General features: G+C 62.1%; 1 protein-coding gene across 1 annotated transcript; it reads left to right on the top strand.

The window, feature by feature from the left end:
* Positions 1–783: 783 nt before the first annotated feature.
* FTCD (formimidoyltransferase cyclodeaminase) lies at positions 784–16473 on the top strand. Its single transcript, XM_064380265.1, has 14 exons — positions 784–910; positions 1967–2150; positions 3160–3288; positions 4677–4765; positions 4927–5106; positions 6269–6406; positions 6551–6682; positions 10685–10746; positions 11068–11197; positions 11426–11587; positions 14348–14391; positions 14748–14886; positions 16051–16146; positions 16270–16473. The coding sequence occupies exons 1-14, from the start codon at positions 857–859 to the stop codon at positions 16354–16356; spliced, it is 1626 nt and encodes a 541-aa protein (XP_064236335.1). The 5' UTR covers positions 784–856; the 3' UTR covers positions 16357–16473.
* Positions 16474–17505: the final 1032 nt, after the last annotated feature.

Below are 17505 nucleotides of genomic sequence, written 5' to 3'. Positions count from 1 at the left end.
CTCACATGCATGTTCCCTGCCCCATGCTCACATGTATCCACCTCACACGCGTGCTCCCTGCCCCACGCTCACGTGTATCGACCTCACTCCCACGTGTGCTCCTTGCCCCACGCTTACGTGTATCCACCCTCACATGCATGTTCCCTGCCCCACGCTCACGTGTATCCACCTCACTCCCACGTGTGCTCCCTGCCCCATGCTTACATGTATCCAGCCTCACATGCATGTTCCCTGCCCCACGCTCACGTGTATCCACCTCACTCTCACACGCGTGCTCCCTGCGTTGTGCTCATGTGTATCCGTGCTCACTCTCACACGCCTGCTCCCCTGAACACTCCTGTCTGAGCTGAGCTGAGCTTGGTTGGGTGCTGCAAGCCAGGGCCTCACACCGGCCTCTCGCCCTCCACGGCCTTGAGTTCCAGGCTCCTTCAGGAGCAAGCGCAGGCCCCAGGGGTGGCCTGGAAGGTCTTTCGGAAAGCAGCACAGGGTCACAGGGGTCACTGGCAGGGGCACAGGAGGCCTCATCACGCCGGGGTTCCAGCCAGGCTGGCCTGATGCTCCTGGGGGCCCTCAGCGCCCACCCCTCCGCCCCGGTACATGCTGCTTTCCAGGGAACCCACACTGGCTGAGTGGAGCCGCCCCCTCCAGGTGGACAGCACCCAGCGTGGCTCTGCAGCGCCCGCCCCGCGCCTGCGCAGGGACCGTGGCCCCACTGCTCCTCGTGGTGACTCGCTGGTTAATGAGCAGCTGTGGGAGGTGCTGCCGGAGGCTGTATAAAGGTCCTGGCTGTGGCTGGGAGCCCTGGCCCCTGCTGCTGTCTGCCCCAGAGAGTAGCGTCTAGATCGAGGTACTGGCCATGTCCCAGCTGGTGGAGTGCGTCCCCAACTTCTCCGAGGGGAAGAACCAGGAGGTGAGACCCCGAGGAGCTGCTGGAGCGTCCAGGGGCCGGTGGGGCAGCTGAGGCCCAGGCCGTGGAGAGGCGGTGGGCTTGATGTGGCGTGGCCTGGCAGGGGAGGAGCCGCTCTCTGTGGGCCTTAAGGATGTCCTGTGGTTGGGGGGGCGTGGGAGTGCCTGACCCAGGGGTAGGTGGAACACGACGGCGGGCTGTAGGCGCTGAGGCCTGGCTGTGCTTCCCGTGGGGGTTTGGGCAGATCTCTGGGCCTCAAAGGGCCTTGTTCCCCTACTGAAAGTGAAGCCCCTAACGCTGATGAAAAGGGCTGCATGGGGTCACATGAGGCCACCCTGCCTCCACTGGGGCTGGCGTAAAGGACCGAGCCCCCGCCCTGAAGCCTGGTGAGGCAGCTGCCACCACCATCCCCGCTGGACCCGAAAGGAGACAGCACAGAGGGGTCAGGCAAGCCCCCAGGTCGGGCCTCTCGCCCTCCATGGTTCTGAGGTCCAGGCTCCTCCAGGAACAAGTGCAGGCCCCACAGGCTGCCTGGAAGGCCTCCCGGAGGGCAGCGCCGGGTCACAGGGGTCACTTGCAGGGGTGCAGGGAGGCCTCATCACACCGGGATCCCAGCCCCCACCAAGGCCCAGGGATGTGGAGATTTGAGGCCAAGCCCCTGCTCCCAGTTGTCCTGCCGCCTGGAAGTTTCCAGGCCCTTCTGGCCCCTCCTCTGCTCGGGGGTTGGGGCCTGGCCCTCTGTGCCCTGTGCCTGTGGTCACCTTCTTGCCTCCAGCATCTGCCAGTGGGGACAGAACCTGGGGCGTTTCTCCTGGAGGCATGGCCTGCAGCGCCTCCTTGTAGGGGCCGGGCTTGGGCCCCTGTGAAAGTCCCGGGGCAGCCGCTGTTTGCGGGGGAGCAGCAGGTGTTTGCGGGGGGAGCGCAGCTCGTCGGGGGGTCCCCAAAGGCTTGGCCTGCCTCCTCAGCCCACGTTTGGGTGTTGGGGTGCGGCCACCTCCAAGCTCCTTTTCCTTCTTTCAAACGGGGAGGCTGAGGTGTGGGGGCCGGGCCTGTGTCCAGGTGATCGATGCCATCTCGGGAGCCATCGCACAGACCCCTGGCTGCGTGCTGCTGGACGTGGACGCCGGCCCCTCCACCAACCGCACCGTGTACACCTTTGTGGGGCCGCCGGCGTGCGTGGTGGAGGGGGCCCTCAACGCGGCCCGCGCTGCCTCCCGGCTCATCGACATGAGCGGGCACCGAGGTGAGGCTCCGGGCTCTCCCGTGGCCGCCACGTCGCGGGGTGTCAGGGCTGAGCCCTGTCCCGGTGTCCTGCGAGGGGAAGGAGGCCCAGGGCCCAGGCACGGAATGTGGGGTCCAGCGGGGCTGGCTCTGGCTCTCCTTGGAGGACCCTGGAGTGTGGGGGTCACAGTCCCCCGACTGGAGGCTGTGCTCTGGGGACCCCAGGTCGCCAAGCTCCAAGGCTGGGTGGGGGAGGGGCCGTGCCGGGGAAGGTCTGTGGGCCCGGCCACCTGCCCACACGCCAGGGGGGCCGAGAGCCGGTCTTGCAGCAGGCCCTGGACGGGGAAGGGCTGCCCGGAAGCTGACCTGCCAACAGCCCACAAGCCAAACACCTCGGTGGGCGGGCAGGGTCAAAGGTGTGTGGACACACGGGCGCTGGCCAGGGGCTGGGCGGTGGGCTGCTCCTGAGAGGCCGGGGCTCACAGTGACCCCTAGTGGTGGACGGACGAGAAGCTTATCGCAAAGCAACCAGCCCCGGGCAGTGGAGGCAAAGGCGAGGCTGGCGTCCAGGGGTGGGCTCTGCCCCACAGGCTGGTGTAGCCACAGCAAGGGACTCGGCTAGTAAGAAGAACGCTCGGGAAACAGTGTGGCTTCCCTGCTTCGGGGAGTCTCTAAGCCTGGCCAGGGGCAGCCGTTAGAAAGTTATTCTTGTGACTTAGGAGAGGGACAGGTTTATCCCAAAGATGCCAGACCGCCTGCTCAGGCTGCTGCTTCTGGACCGAGCGGCCTCCGACACTGGCTGGGAGGACTGTCCAGGAATGTCCGTCGTCCCGGAGGGACTGATGCTGCCGCTGGGGCAGGGCTGGGAGTGCCCAGGGCCGGCCTCCTCCCTGTGGTCAGCGTGAGCTGCTAGCTGGGTGTGTGGATGGGGGGCTGCCCAGGCCGGAGAGGACAGAGGGTCTGAGAGCCCCGCGGGGCTCCCACCCACGGCCACTCCCAGCCTCCTGCCCGGCCTTGCCATCTCTCTGCAGGGGAGCACCCCCGCATGGGGGCCCTGGATGTCTGCCCCTTCATCCCCGTGAGGGGCGTCAGCATGGACGACTGTGTGCTCTGCGCCCAGACCTTTGGCCGGCGGCTGGCAGAGGAGCTGGCCGTGCCAGGTGAGCGTGCCCCACCCTCCGCGCTCCCTCCCGTCTCATTGGCGCGGGTTCAGTGCCCGCAGTTCTCTGCCCTCGACTGCTCTTGCCAGGGCAGGTTGTTCCGAAAAGCCAAGCTGCAGAAGGGCAGCTCCCTCAGTACCGAAAGAAACGCAGCCTCACCTGTGGCCGCGTGGGCCCGGGGCCCCTGAAACTGTACCGCGGCACAGCTGGGCCGGCAAGCCAAGAGCCTTCTAGAGTACGATCATTTCACCTGGAGAATTCAATCTAAGCGAGAAAATGATACTGAACACACAGAGACAAACCCGGGCAGAGTGCACACCCGCCCCTGGGCTGAGCAACCCAGCGCCCCCTGGAAGGAACCCCGAGGCAGGGGCATACGTCACTATCACACTGGCATGCAGGACATATGTAACCTACATCACATCACACAGGCATGCAGGGCACACGTAACCCATGGCACTGTCACGCTGCCATGCAGGACACACGTAACCCAAGGCACTGTCACGCTGCCATGCAGGACACACGTAACCCATGGCACTGTCACGCTGCCATGCAGGACACACGTAACCCAAGGCACTGTCACGCTGCCATGCAGGACACACGTAACCCAAGGCACTGTCACGCTGCCATGCAGGACACACGTAACCCATGGCACTGTCACGCTGCCATGCAGGACACACGTAACCCATGGCACTGTCACGCTGCCATGCAGGACACACGTAACCCATGGCACTGTCACGCTGCCATGCAGGACACACGTAACCCAAGGCACTGTCACGCTGCCATGCAGGACACACGTAACCCATGGCACTGTCACGCTGCCATGCAGGACATATGTAACTCACGTCACTGTCACACAGGCATGCAGGGCACACGTAACTCACGGCACAGTCACACTGGCATGGAGGGCACACATAACTCACGTCACATCACACAGGCATGCAGGGCACACGTAACCCATGGCACAGTCACGCTGCCATGCAGGACATATGTAACCCACGTCACATCACACAGGCGTGCAGGGAACACGACTTTTTCCTTTTCGCTGTGGTTATATTTATGTGGTCGCTTGTCGTTCTGTTTATTATACAAGGAAAACAGAAGCATGAGCGTCCGGCGTCACCATGTCCCACGTGTTCTATCCTAACCCTGCAATTTGACTTTTCAAGGCCTTGTGAGCCAGGGGGTGGGTGGGGGTGCTGGCTGAGGGTCCACCGGGACCACCCATATCCATCCGAGGTGGACAGCGGGTGCAGCCGGGAGAGGGCATGGTGGGGCCCATCCCCAGGTTTAGGCTGGAGAGAACCCCTCCGCCTGGGTCCTCCAGGAACTGAGTCCTGGACCCCCCGGACTGCCTGCCAACGCCTGACCGCTGGGCTGTCCTGCAGTCTACCTGTATGGCGAGGCGGCCAGGATGGACAGTCGTCGGACCCTGTCGGCCATCCGGGCTGGGGAGTATGAGGCCCTCCCTAAGAAGGTGCCCCCACCCCAGCGGTTGAGCCTGGGAAGGAGGGGGACCTGCCCCTTTGTCCTGGCTGGGGCGGCTGGGCTGGGCCCCTCCTTCCCGGGAACTGGGACCCTGGTGGGGCTGCTCCCTCCCTTGGGGGTCATTTCACCCCGGGGTGAACTTGCCCACAGCTCGAGCAGGCCGAGTGGGCACCTGACTTCGGCCCCAGCTCCTTCGTCCCCAGCTGGGGGGCCACGGCCACAGGGGCCAGGAAGTTCCTCATCGCTTTCAACATCAACCTGCTCAGCACGAAGGAGCAAGCCCACCGCATTGCCCTCAACCTGCGGGAGCAGGGCCGTGGGAAGGACCAGGTGACCCCCTCACAACCCCCACCCAGCCCGTCCACCTGTGGGAGCAGGGCCGTGGGAAGGACCAGGTGACCCCCTGACAACCCCCACCCAGCCCCTCAACCTGCGGGAGCAGGGCCGTGGGAAGGACCAGGTGACCCTGTTCACTGACCCCCACCTGGCCCCTCAGGAAAGGGTCAGAGGCTGAGTGCCTCAGGCAGGGTGGTCAGGGTGTGGACGGGGCACTGGCCAGACAGGGCTCGGCCTTCCCCTTCCAGGCTGGCCCAGCCTCAGCGTCCGCACCCTGCGGGGGCAGCACAGGTCCCCAGGTTGGCAGGTCAGGGGTGGAGTGAAGCTGAGGACTCCAGCTCCAAGGGGATTTTCCATGGAAGGAGGCAGGGCTTCCTTTTGTTAAAACGAGGCAGCATTTCCATCCTCCTGGGAAACAGCTACTTCCAGAGTCACAGGTGCCCTCAGGGGCCCCCCACATCCCTCCAGATGCCTTGGGGGCCCCAACACCCCTGCGGACCTTCAGGTGCCCCCAGGCCTTTCTCCTCCAAGTCTGCACAGCAGAGATCGCCCTGTCTGAGCGTCACCCTGGCACAGATGGTGTAGATATCTGGAGACAGAGGTGGAGGGACTCCCTGCCCACCTGTCCCCCACTCAGAGACCCGGGTCCCACAGGCAGCTGAGGTCCTGGGGCCCGGCTTCCCAACCTGCGGACTCAGCACAAAAGCATAGTGACCTCCAAGTCCTGCTTCATGCCCCAGCCGAAGGCGGAGGTCAGAGTCCCCCCATGTGGACTGAGTCGCCGTGAGGAGTTCGGGACTGAGGGGACGTGTCGGGGAGCAGGTGGATGGGAGAGCGGCGTGGTGGTCCATGGGGCCCCACCCTGCAGCATTTCCCCACATCTAGGGCACAGCGTGGCTGGGAGGCAGGGCCTGGGCTGAGCGGGGCCTGCAGGGGTGGGTGCCGGCGTCTGACCCTTGTGGTCAGTTTCCCTGTGGCAAGCGAAGTCTCTCTGCCCCTCCCTGGCCAACTTGGCGCGGGAGGGAGGAGAACCACAGCATCCACCCGGGCACAGGCTCTGCCCCATCCAGCTGGGGGATGCGAGCACCAGGAGAAGCTGGCAGGGCCAGGCAGGACGAGCTTCTAGCCCAGGCTGGGGAACGCTCTTCCTTTGCAGCCGGGACTTCTGAAAAAGGTTCAGGGCATCGGCTGGTACCTGGATGAGAAGAACCTGGCTCAGGTGTCCACCAACCTCCTGGACTTTGAGGTCACGGCGCTGCACACGGTCTACGAGGAGACCTGCCGAGAGGCGCGGGTGAGCCCGCCAGGAGCAGCCACTGCTGCTGTGAGGGGCGCGCAGATCCCTCCTGTGGGCAGGGCGGGGGCCCCACGTCCCCGATGTCCAGCCAGGGCGGTTCTCCGCCTGCCCCACGTGCTGACACCACCTGTGCTTCGGCAGGAGCTGAGCCTCCCGGTGGTGGGCTCACAGCTGGTCGGCCTGGTGCCCCTGAAGGCTCTGCTAGATGCAGCCGCCTTCTACTGCAAGAAGGAGAACCTCTTCATCCTGGAGGAGGCGCACCGGATCAGGCTGGTGGGCCGGGCTGCCGCCCCGACGGGTCAGACAGGGGCGTGTGGGAAGGTGGGGAGGCTGCGGTGGAGCTCACACCCCTGGGGCCCAGCTTTCCTTCCCCTCCCTCTCTTCGTTTTATTGACTCGTGTTCAGAAGATGAGATTCCACTTTTCATTTTCATTTTGGGAACTTTCCTGAGGTTTTTTTTTGTGACCTATAATACGCTCACTTGTGCAAGTTCCACAGAGAGGACAGCACCCCTCTCTGCCGGGTCTCGCCTCCTGGGCCGGCTGTGCTCCCGTGGAGGGACCTGCGCCTCCTCCCACCACCTCCACGGGGGCTCCCTGCACCCCCGGAACGGGCGGCTTATGGATGTGTGTGGTTCCAGCTATGGGGTGCAGATCTCCTCCCACGGAGCGGCTCCTTCAGAAAGTGATTCCCATCGTCTTGTGGACACCTAGGCCTCAGGCCCCCGGAGTCTGGGTTCCGGGGGACCCAGGTCCTGCTGGGGTGTGGCAGCGTCTGCAGAGACGCTCTCCACCCTTATCTGTCCTTTCACTCGAGGCCACTTCGTTCCAGGTGTGTTTTTCACAATGAGCACAATCCGCTTGACGGGATGTTTGGGAGAGCTTTTGCTTTTTGGCGGTTGGTTTTGACCCTGCTCGTGTCTTACTGACGTGGCTCTCGTGGCTGGTGGACTCCGTCCTTGCGTCGGCTCAGGCACGTTTTCTCCTGTGAGATCGGTCGCTGAGCCAGTTACTTAGTACTCTAACGTAGGGACACTGCGAGGCCGCAGCAGCTTCGATGTCGCCTCTGCCTCCGTCTTCACGCCTCTGCACCTCTTCCTCCTGCATTCACAGCACTTTTCTGAAACCCAGCCAGCCTCTCCATCACGGCACGTTTGTGGCATAGTCTACTGTATTCCTGGCTGTTACAATGTGTTTTTTTTGAGATGGAGTCTCGCTCTGTCACCCAGGCTGGAGTGCAGTGGCACGATCTCGGTTCACCGCAACCTCCGCCTCCCGGGTTCAAGCGATTCTCCTGCCTCAGCCTCCCCAGTAGCTGGGATTACAGGCGTGTGCCACCTCGACCAGCTAATTTTTTATATTTTTAGTAGGGATGGGGTTTCACCATGTTAGCCAGGATGGTCTCGATCTCCTGACCTCGTGACCTGCCTGTCATGGCCTCCCAAAGTGCTGGGATTACAGGCGTGAGCCACTGTGCCCGGCCACAGAATTTTTTGTGACTTTAAATTTTGTACAATTTCTCACAGAGAAGATACGGGTGGCTCTCCACTCCTGCCCTCCACCCATGTTTTCCAAGTGCTTGGATTTTGCCCCATGTATTTGTGCATCATCATATTATATTTTTTTCTGGACTATTTAAAAGTTGGGTTGAAGACACTGTGATCTTTTACCCCTAATTTATTAAGGCTGTGCTTCTTAAGAACAAAGACATTCTCTTACATAACCACACTGTAATGATCAAAATCAGGAAATTCAACACTGACACAATCCTACTACCTAGTAACCGTCAGGCCGCAACCAAATCACATCAGTGTCGGAGTTATTCGCATCATAGCGGTTTCTCCTTCAACCCACCATCCAGCTCCCGGAACACAGAGCACTGAGCTGGCCTTGCCTCCTGTCGTCCAGAGCTATTCCCCGTCTTCCTTGACCCTCACTGGCCTTGACATAGTTTAAAAGGACAGGCTTTTCAAAGCGCCTCAGTGAGGACCGGTCTGACGAAGCTTGTGACCAGATGTAGTTGTGCATTTTAAATTTAAATTAAATTAAATTAATTAATTCTTTTGAGACAGGGTCTTGCTCTGTCACCCAGGCTGGAGTACAGTGGTGCAGTCACAGCTCACTGGAGCCCCAACCTCCAGGGCTCAGGAGATCTTGCCACCCCAGCCTCCCAAACCGCTGGGGTTACAGGCGTGCACCACCACACCTGGCTAACTGTGAACAGATGGGTTTTGCTGGTTTCAAACTCCTGGACTCAAGCAATCCACTCACGTCAGCCTCCCAAAGTGCTGGGACGACAGGCGCGCCCCACCACGCCCGGCCAGTTACGCACTTCCGGCAGGAAGAGCATAAATGCTGTGTGTTCCCCTGAGAGAAGCCAGCTCCCCACGACGCGCGTTTTCTCAGGGTGCCCACGTGGACCAGGCACGTGGTCAGTGCGGCGCCCTTCCTCCTGGGCCCTTCACTGCAATGTTACTGTTTTTCCTTTTGCCATCATCACTTTGTGGGAGTACTTGAAGGTGTTTAAAGTATCGTGTAGGTAGATAAATGCCTGTTTATCTGCTGAAATTCCAGCCTAAGTTTTAGTAGCCAGTGACAGACAGCCTTCCAGCGTCGTCTTCTCTAAGCAGCAGCTGTTGCTCCTGCACACGGCCTTGTCTTCCTACGTGTGAGGCCCCCTGTGCTTTCCAGCACGGGGTTTTGGGTTTTGTCTTTTTTTTTTTTTTTTTTGAGACAGAGTCTTGCTCTGCCTCCCAAGCTGGAGCGTGTAGTGGCGCGATCTTGGCTCACTGCAACCTCCACGTCATGGGTTCAAGCAATTCTCTGCCTCAGTCTCCCAAATAGCTGGGATTACAGGCACCCGTCGCCACCCTCGGCTAATTATTCTATTTTTTTTTTTAGTAGAAACGGGGTTTCACCATCTTGGCCAGGCTGGTCTTGAACTCCTGACCTCGTGATCCACCCGCCTGGGACTCCCAATGTACTGGGATTGCAGGCGTGAGCCACCGCGCCCGGGCCGAGTTTTGTCTTCTTTCCCCGAAGGGTCCCGGGCCTGCGGCCTGCGCGCGTCTGGGGGCGCCCGTGGCTCCCTGCTGCCTCCTGGTGGTGAGGCTGCTTCGCGCTCTGTCCTGTGAGTTTTGCTTGTGAATGCGGGCTCCTTGGAATTTCATGTGCTAATTCCTGGACACAAGATTGACCCTCCTCCAAGGGGGGTTTGTGCGAGCGCCCCCGGACACTGCGCCACAGACCCCGAAGCCTTGGAACCACACAGGAGCGAACTCCGTGACGGGTGAGGCCCGTAGCCCTGTCGGAGATTTTTTTTCCTGCTTCACCCAAAGGGAAGGCAGGGACTGGGAAGTACCTCGACTGCTTCCTCCGGCGGGTGCTGTTTCTAATTCATCCTTGGGAATGTGACTTTCCAGGGGTCTCCAGTGGTACTCCACTCTGAAGGCCGAGACCCCCCCACTCATGGGGGGCTGCCAGAGGGGGGCCGTTGCCCCGGAGCGGACCCAGCTCCAGGCTAGCGGGCCGTTCGGACTCGCCTTTCTGCTCACGCCTGGTCCCGGATGATTTCCTGTCTTTTAGCTTGGCCGAGCCTTTAAAAGACCGCGCGTCTTCCTGGGGTTTCCTGGCAGGAGGCTTTGCCTTGGGGCTTGCTGGTCTGTGGCCACCAGGGAGGCGGGGGAGGCGGCCTCCACCCACCGGGCTCCAGGCCGCAGGAGCGCGGGCTGCTGTTCCCCTCTGTGGGGTGGGGCCGCATAGCCAGCGCGTTCTGAATGGGTTTCGCAGAATGAATCCTAATCTTAAATGCGACTGTTGCAACGTTATTTTGAATGTGGGTAAAATTCCCTTTTCTGGGTAAGAGTTTCTTTGTGGGTGACGCGGGGCTGTTCCGGGCTTTCAGGACTTGTTAGACGTGAAGACGTGGAGAATTAAGCTGTTTGCCCGCGGCTGACAGCGATGGGCTGAGCGGGGTGGGGGGCGGTGAGAGATGAGTGGCAGTTAGCTTAGGGGTCATCAGGGGACGACTCCTTTCTCGGGGCCTCAGTTTCCCCAAGGGCAACCCAGGGTGAGTGTCTGTATGGGGTGCCTGCTGGGGGGACACAGGGCTCCTGGTGGGGCAGGGGTGAGGGTGGGGGGTGCCAGCCACGCTTCTGCCCTGCTCCCCGCAAAGCGCCCGTGAGCTCAGGACGGGGGCGGCTGCAGCAAGGGTGGGACCCGCAGGGTGGAGGCTGTCCTGGGGGTGGAGACGCGCTACTCCAAGCCGCTTTTCCAGGTGGTGAACCGGCTGGGCCTGGACTCCCTGTCGCCCTTCAACCCCAAGGAGCGGATCATCGAGTGAGCCTCTGCCCTCCCCGCTCTTACCCTCCCTGCTCGGCGCCCCCTCCCCCCACCCGGCCCTGGGGGCCCCGGTTTCCGCGTGGAGACGGCTCAGTCTTCCCAGCGCCTCCCCGCGGGCGCCGCCTCCGCGGCCGGTGCCAAGCCCGGGTCTGGGGGTGAGGGGGGCGCAGAGACCCCGCGGGTCCCACTGCTCCTCCCCTGAGGACGCGCTCCCCCCACACCCCTGAGGACGCGCTCCCCACCCCTCCCCGGAGGACGCGCTTCCCCCACTCCCCTCTCCGGGACCCCGCCCGCCGCTGAGCCGCGCTCACCCCGCAGGTACCTGGTCCCTGACTCCCGCCCTGAGCGCGGCCTGGGCGACAAGTCCCTGCGCGCCTTCGTGGACGAGGTGGGCGCCCGCTCGGCGGCCCCCGGGGGCGGCTCGGTGGCGGCGGCCGCTGCGGCCATGGTGAGCCCGGGGGTGGGTGGGGGCAAAACGAGGTGGCAGGGAGGGGGCAGTTGTGGGGGCGGGTTGGGGCCGCCCCGGGCGGGCGGAGACGCGGGGCCACACGGGCGGGACCCTCGGCCGGACGCAGCAGGGAGCACGCGGGTCCCTCTCTGCTCCTGGGGCGTCCCGGGCCGTCTGGGGTCCCCGCGCCCCCCGCAGCCGCGCCCCCCACAGTCTCCCCTCCCGCAGGGCGCGGCGCTGGGCTCCATGGTGGGGCTCATGACCTACGGGCGGCGCCAGTTCCAGCCCCTGGACGCCACGATGCGGCGCCTGATCCCGCCGTTCCGCGAGGCCGCGGCCAAGCTGACCGCGCTGGTGGACGCGGACGCCGAGGCCTTCGCCGCCTGCCTGGTGAGTGGCGCCCACAGCAGCGCCCCGGGGCGCCCCTGCCTCCCCAGGGCCAACCACAGCGAACCCCCCGCCGGGGCCCAGTGAGAAGCGGGTCAGCCTCCGGCCGGGGAGGGGCTGGGGGGTCACAACTGGCGCCGTCTGGGCCTCGACAACCAGCTCCGCCCTCACCCCTGCGAGTGCGGGGCCCAGCGGGGTTTGCGGGTTTGGCCAGGGTGACCCCACACTCACGGGCCGTGGCCGGGGTGCAAGGGACAGGCGCCTCCCGGAGGGGAGCCCAGGTTTGGGGGGCAGCTCTCTGCCGTGCGGAGACCTGACCGCACAGACCCGGGGCGGTGGCCGCACCTCCCTGCAGACGGGTGCTGGCGCTCGGAGCCCAGGGCAAGGGCCGGAGAGCCCGGGAAAAGGCAGAGAAAGGTCAGGAAGCCTCCGGAGCAGGGCAGTGCGGAGCCCCACGGACCTGTTTGAAGGGAGGTGTAGACGCGGAACACCTTTTCCAGCCGTTTTTAAGCTCAGGTTCATTTATTTACTTTTACAATGGATGGGCCTTCGGGGGGTTCACCTTCCCGTCCCTGGAGTTTTCAGAAGCCCCCAGCGGCGACGCTGCTCACGGAGCCTCTTGTTCTGGGACGCGCTTCCCTTTACCAGGGAGGTAAAGCGTTTTCCAGACGTCAGGATACGTTTCAACCCGTTTCCTCTTAGGTTTCCCTTGGGCCTTTCCCTGCGTTGTGGGGCTTCTTTATTTACTGGGGGAACCAGGCCTCGTTCTGGGTGCAGCTCCCCACCCCCCGTGTGTCCTTCATCATCGTTGGACTTTGCTTGTGGGGGCTTCTTAAGCTTTAGGCCGTCAAATGTACCAATCCTGACTCTTTTCCGGGTCTTGTATCACAGTTTAAAAGGCCTCCCCAGGACAACATGATCTTTTCTAGACTTTAATGGGTTGATGAACTTTAGACCTGGAGAGGCATTTAAAAACAGTCACCAATTTAAATATACATATTAGAAATAGGCCAGGCGTGGCAGCTCACACCTGTAACCCCAGCACTTTGGGAGGTCAAGGTGGAGAAGCCCTTGAGCTCAGGAGTTTGAAACCAGCCCGGGCAACCACGTGTCTACCAAAAGAAAAAAGAGAAAAAAGAAATAGCCAGGCGCGGTAGCAGTTGCCTGTGGCCCCAGCTACTCAGGAGGCTTAGGTTAGGGCGGGGGTAGCGTGAGGGCAGGAGTCTGAGGCTGCAGTGAGCTGTGATTGCACCGCTGCATTCCAGCCCGGGCGGCAGAACGAGACCGTCTCTGCAGTAAATGTATATGTTTATATATGTGTTTGTGTATGCATAGGTTTACATATATATATAATGTAGAGACAATTTTAAATTTAGAAGTAAAATAAGAAATAAGATGAATAGTTGGATAATTAAAAAACAAGTAGAGAGAAAAAGTCCGTAAATGAAAATGTAATCAAGAGACAGGAAAGGAGCAGAAATGCCAGGCGTATAGTTTAGAGGAACACGGGTGGGGACGGGGGGCTGCGCCAGGCATCAGCGGTCACTGCGGCGGGTGAGGGGCTGGATTGTTCACACTCCCTGTGAGCAACACGAAGCTGGACTTTTGAAAAAAGTAAGGAGACATTCTTACCTTGCACCAAATACATAAGTGATTTCCAGATGGAATAGAAAGCTGTGTTTCCCCATCACCAAAAAAACCCAGCCTCACAATGAATCAGAGGAAACGCTGCCACCTTGGCGGGCGGCCTCGGCCGGTCACAGACGTGGCCGCGTGAAGCACACGCTCAGCCCGGGGAGGCTGTGGACACCGCAGGGTCTGGCCGAGGGGGTGTTCATAGCACTAATCACGGCGTGGGGATGGCGTCCCGCCTCTGTGCGAAACTCTGCAGACCCTGGGTCGGGAGAGGGCTGCGGCCAGGAGGCATGGTCCCGACAACGCCCAGCCGGTCAGGGAGACACTGGGCATTTCTGCTCCTCGACCATCGCTGTTGGGACGGTCATAGAATCCAGTTCTGGCCGGGGCCCAGGGAGCGTTTGCTCCCGTCCATGGCAGGGGGAAGGGGCCGTTGATGATGACTTTCTGGCGGAGATTAGGCTGAATCTTCAAGATGAAGAGAGCACGTTCCCCACCGACCGCCCCTGAGGCTGGGACTCTGGTCACAGCGGGGTGTGAGCAGGGCTCCCAGGGGGTCCCTGTGCTCAGTCTCGTCCTAGGAAGTCGGCCTGTGACCCGAGCCAAGCTTGCCCACGTCGGGCGGGTCTGAGGAGCCAAGTGCCTTCAGGTGTTGCCGTGAGCCACACCTGTGAGCCCTCAGAAAGGCCAGTGCCTGTGGCCGGGGAGGGGCGTGAGGGGATTTGGAGTTTGCTTAGTCCGTCTGCACAGGCTGAGCCTCTTAGACCCAGGCTTGGGGTGCTGCAGCTGCTTATGTTAGAGACCCCAGCCCGGAGCTGCTCGTGCCCTACAGGTTCGAGGGCTCCTTATCTGAGAATAAGGGCCCTGAGGGAACTGCCTGCCCCTCTTCACATCCCCGGTCTTCTCCGACCACCTGCTGTGCCCCTGACCCCGCTCCACCCCAACCATCCACCAGGCCTGACGCCAAGGGCTGTAAACCACAGGCCCGACAGATGCTGAAGCTCCGTTTGCTGAGAACTTGCCCCTGCCTGGGACACAGTCCTCGCCCACAGCCCCTCATGGGAGCTCAGAGGGCGTGGCTGCTCCCCCCATGGTCACTCGCCCGGCGGTTCTGTCTGTTTCTGGCAGGAAGCAATGAGGCTGCCCAAGAATACACCTGAGGAAAAGGACAGGTGAGCCCGGCCGCCACCCTGGGGCCTGCGTGTGGGGAGCTGGTGGCCAGGATCCTGGGTGCCCATGGCCTCTGCGTCTGGTGAGCTGGTGGCCAGGACCCTGGGCGCCCGGGGCCTCTGCGTCGGGGAGTTGGTGGCCAGGATCCCGGGTGCCCGTGGCCTCTGTGTCTGGGGAGTTAGTGGCCAGGACCCCAGGTGTCTGGGCGCTGTGACAGAGGTGGTTGCCCTGGGCGTGCTGGGTGTTTGGATGACTTTCAGTCGCCCACGTCCGCTGCCTGCTCAGCCCATTGGGGTGCAGCGTGGCCACTGCCTGCCCGTGTGGCCCCGTGCCCAGGCTCTCCTCTTGCCCCTTCCAGGCGCACAGCGGCCCTGCAGGAGGGACTGAGGCGGGCAGTCTCTGTGCCCCTGACGCTGGCGGAGACGGTGGCCTCACTCTGGCCGGCGCTGCAGGAACTGGCCCAGTGTGGGAACCTGGCCTGTCGTTCAGACCTCCAGGTAGGGGGACCCTGGGAACCCCAGGTTTCCTGCTGTAGAGCAGGAAGCAGTTGTTGGGGCTCAGTTGCTGGAGAGCAGGGTGATTTGCTGGGCTGAGCTGGGCTGAGCCGGGCTGGAGACCTCAGTTCGCAGGCACTTCCCGGGACTTGGGCCTCCTCCATCAGGGCCCACGTGTCTGCTGAGTTCTAAGATTTCATTCATGGTCACACCACAGATAGGCAGGAACCCAAATGTGTCTGCTGAGCCCACCCTGACCACTGTATACGTTGGTCCACCTACCCCAATACCCCCGTATCACCCCACCCTCTGTTCTAGAAGCCACTGGGAACGGTGGCTCACGCCTGTGGTCCCAGCACTTCGGGAGGCTGAGGCGGGAGGATCACTTGAGTACAGGAGGTGGAGACCAGCCTGGGCAACATAGTGGCCCCTGTCTGTACAACAGATACGTTTGCCAGGCACGGAGGTGCCTGTGGTCCCTGCTACTTGGGAGGCCGAGGCGGGAGAATTGCTTGAGCACAGGAGGTCGAGGCTGCAGTGAGCTGTGATCACGCCACTGCATTCCAGCCTCGGTGACAGAGCAAGACCCTGTCTCAAAAACAACAAAACAGTAGAAAACACACATGACAACTCCTGGAAATGGACGCATCGCTCTGGCAGTCGCCAGGGCCGGGCAGTGGCTCCGGGGCGAGGAGCGCCCGTCTCATGGGCTCAGCTGCCCTGAGGCCTCGTGCTCTTCGGCTTCTTTACAGGAGAGACACCGTTTTCTGTGTCTGGTCCCAGAGAAGTGTCCCCTCAGTCCCCGGGAAGTGGCCCTGGGCGGTGGACGGGCCGTTAGCCCGAGGCTGCCTCCGGGGGGCCTCTGGGAGATGACTTTGCCTCTAGAACCGAGGTCCCGGCTCCTAGATTGGCAGAGCCACCAGGGGCCCTGCTTGGGTAAGAGGAGGTGTCTAGGCTCAGTGGTGGAGGAAGCCAGGAGCCCTGCTGAGCGTGGGCCCCCGTCTGTGGGGGGAGCTCGGGGACTGCGCTGGGCTCCTCGTGGTGTGGACGACGAAGCCCAGCCCTCCGGGACCCTCAGGCAGAGACCCTCCTCCCGGCAGATTTTGCAGTTTTATCTGTGTAGACCAGCTCTGCCTTTGGCGAGCACGATCCCCGGGGTCCTTGCAGGTGGCGGCCAAAGCCCTGGAGATGGGTGTGTTTGGCGCCTATTTCAACGTGCTCATCAACCTGAGGGATGTCACGGACGAGGCGTTTAAGGACCAGGTGGGCAGGAGGCAGGCGCGGGGCCCGGGACTCGCACAGGGCCTGGATGCACAGCCTTGGGGTGGCTGCCGACTGGCCGTGGGCAGCAGGGATCTGAGGTTACTCTTTCCGTGTGTCCGTCAGATCCGCCATCGCGCCTCCGGCCTCCTGCAGGAAGCCAAGACCCAGGCTGCGCTGGTGCTGGACAGCCTGGAGGCCCGGCAGGAGTGACCACGCCGGAGGCCTCTCGGGTCTGTGGCCCCTCCCTCACCCATACCCAGAGGGCACAGCTGTGACCTTGGTCGGGACACAGCTTGTCTGTGTGGGCCCTGGAGGATAGAGGGTGGGCAGTGGGGCATCTCCCGGGAACAGAAGTGCTGGCAGGGACAGGTGACCCCTTAGTCTCATGTGAGCTCCAGTAAAGTCTTGGCACCAAATGTTGTGTGTTTGCGGTTTGCGGGGCAGGGCTGAGAGCTGAGCTGCGAGTCTTGGGGCAGGGGCAAGACACATGGTCAGGGGGCCGTGGGAGCTGGGGTTGGAGGGAATGGGGTCGCAGCGTGAGGAGACCCAGCGCCAGGGTCCCCAGATGCCCGGTGCAGCCATGGCAGGCAGGGTCCCAGGTATTCGGGGCACTGGGGGTTTAGTGCAGGTCCCTGGGCCACGAGTCCCCTCATCTGCGGGAAGGGGCCTGGTTACGCATGGGACAGAGGCCCTGGGGACAGCAGGACTTTCGGCGCTGGAAGGAGAGCCCCGAGTCACAGGTGCAGCTCCCCGGCAGGTCCGGACAGCCCCCTGGAGCTGCACTGGCTCCATCCTCGGTTCGAGTCCACCCTTCAGCCAGCAGCTTCCTGGGGACGTTTCCTCCCCGCTGGGAGCCTCCTGCTTCCAGAGGAATTCTCCATTAAAAAGTAACTTGGAAAAATCATGATACCCTCAAATTACTTCCAGATGGACTATGATGTGATAGGCCAAGTATGAATGTACGTGTTAGACCGCAGTGCAGGATATTAAAAAGATTATTGGGGACTCTGTCCTTGAGTTAGGCAGAAAACTCAAATGCATTATTGCAGAGATTTCCCATTCTGCAAACAGAACACACTTGCTCCTGGAAAAAGATGCTGTCACCAAGACAAATGGCAAGAATCCCGCAGGGAGAAAAAACACCCAAGGTGTGTGCGGGCACAGGGCCACCATCACTCGGCATCTCCAGTTTCCACACATTCAGCTGGGGGGGAGCGCCGGGGTGTGGACGCTGGGGAGGGGAGGCTGGGCGGGGAAACCGGTGAGGGGACATTGGTGTTGGGATGGTGAGGGGACATTTGTGAGGGGACATTGGTGTTGGGATGGTGAGGGGACATTGGTGTTGGGATGGTGAGGGGA

The sequence above is a fragment of the Aotus nancymaae genome, unplaced genomic scaffold (assembly GCF_030222135.1).
Source record: "Aotus nancymaae isolate 86718 unplaced genomic scaffold, 86718_ANA_hifiasm-v0.15.2.pri h1tg000022l_1, whole genome shotgun sequence".
In the NCBI taxonomy this organism is placed as follows: Eukaryota; Metazoa; Chordata; class Mammalia; order Primates; family Aotidae; genus Aotus; species Aotus nancymaae.
This window is presented reverse-complemented; position numbering and strand designations above follow the sequence as displayed.

Coding starts and splice junctions, on each gene's coding strand:
- FTCD (XM_064380265.1), top strand. CDS start 857: ATGTCCCAGCTGGTGGAGTGCGTCCCCAACTTCTCCGAGGGGAAGAAC. Junction 911..1,966: donor CCGAGGGGAAGAACCAGGAG/GTGAGACCCCGA, acceptor GCCTGTGTCCAG/GTGATCGATGCCATCTCGGG. Junction 5,107..6,268: donor AGGGCCGTGGGAAGGACCAG/GTGACCCCCTCA, acceptor CTTCCTTTGCAG/CCGGGACTTCTGAAAAAGGT.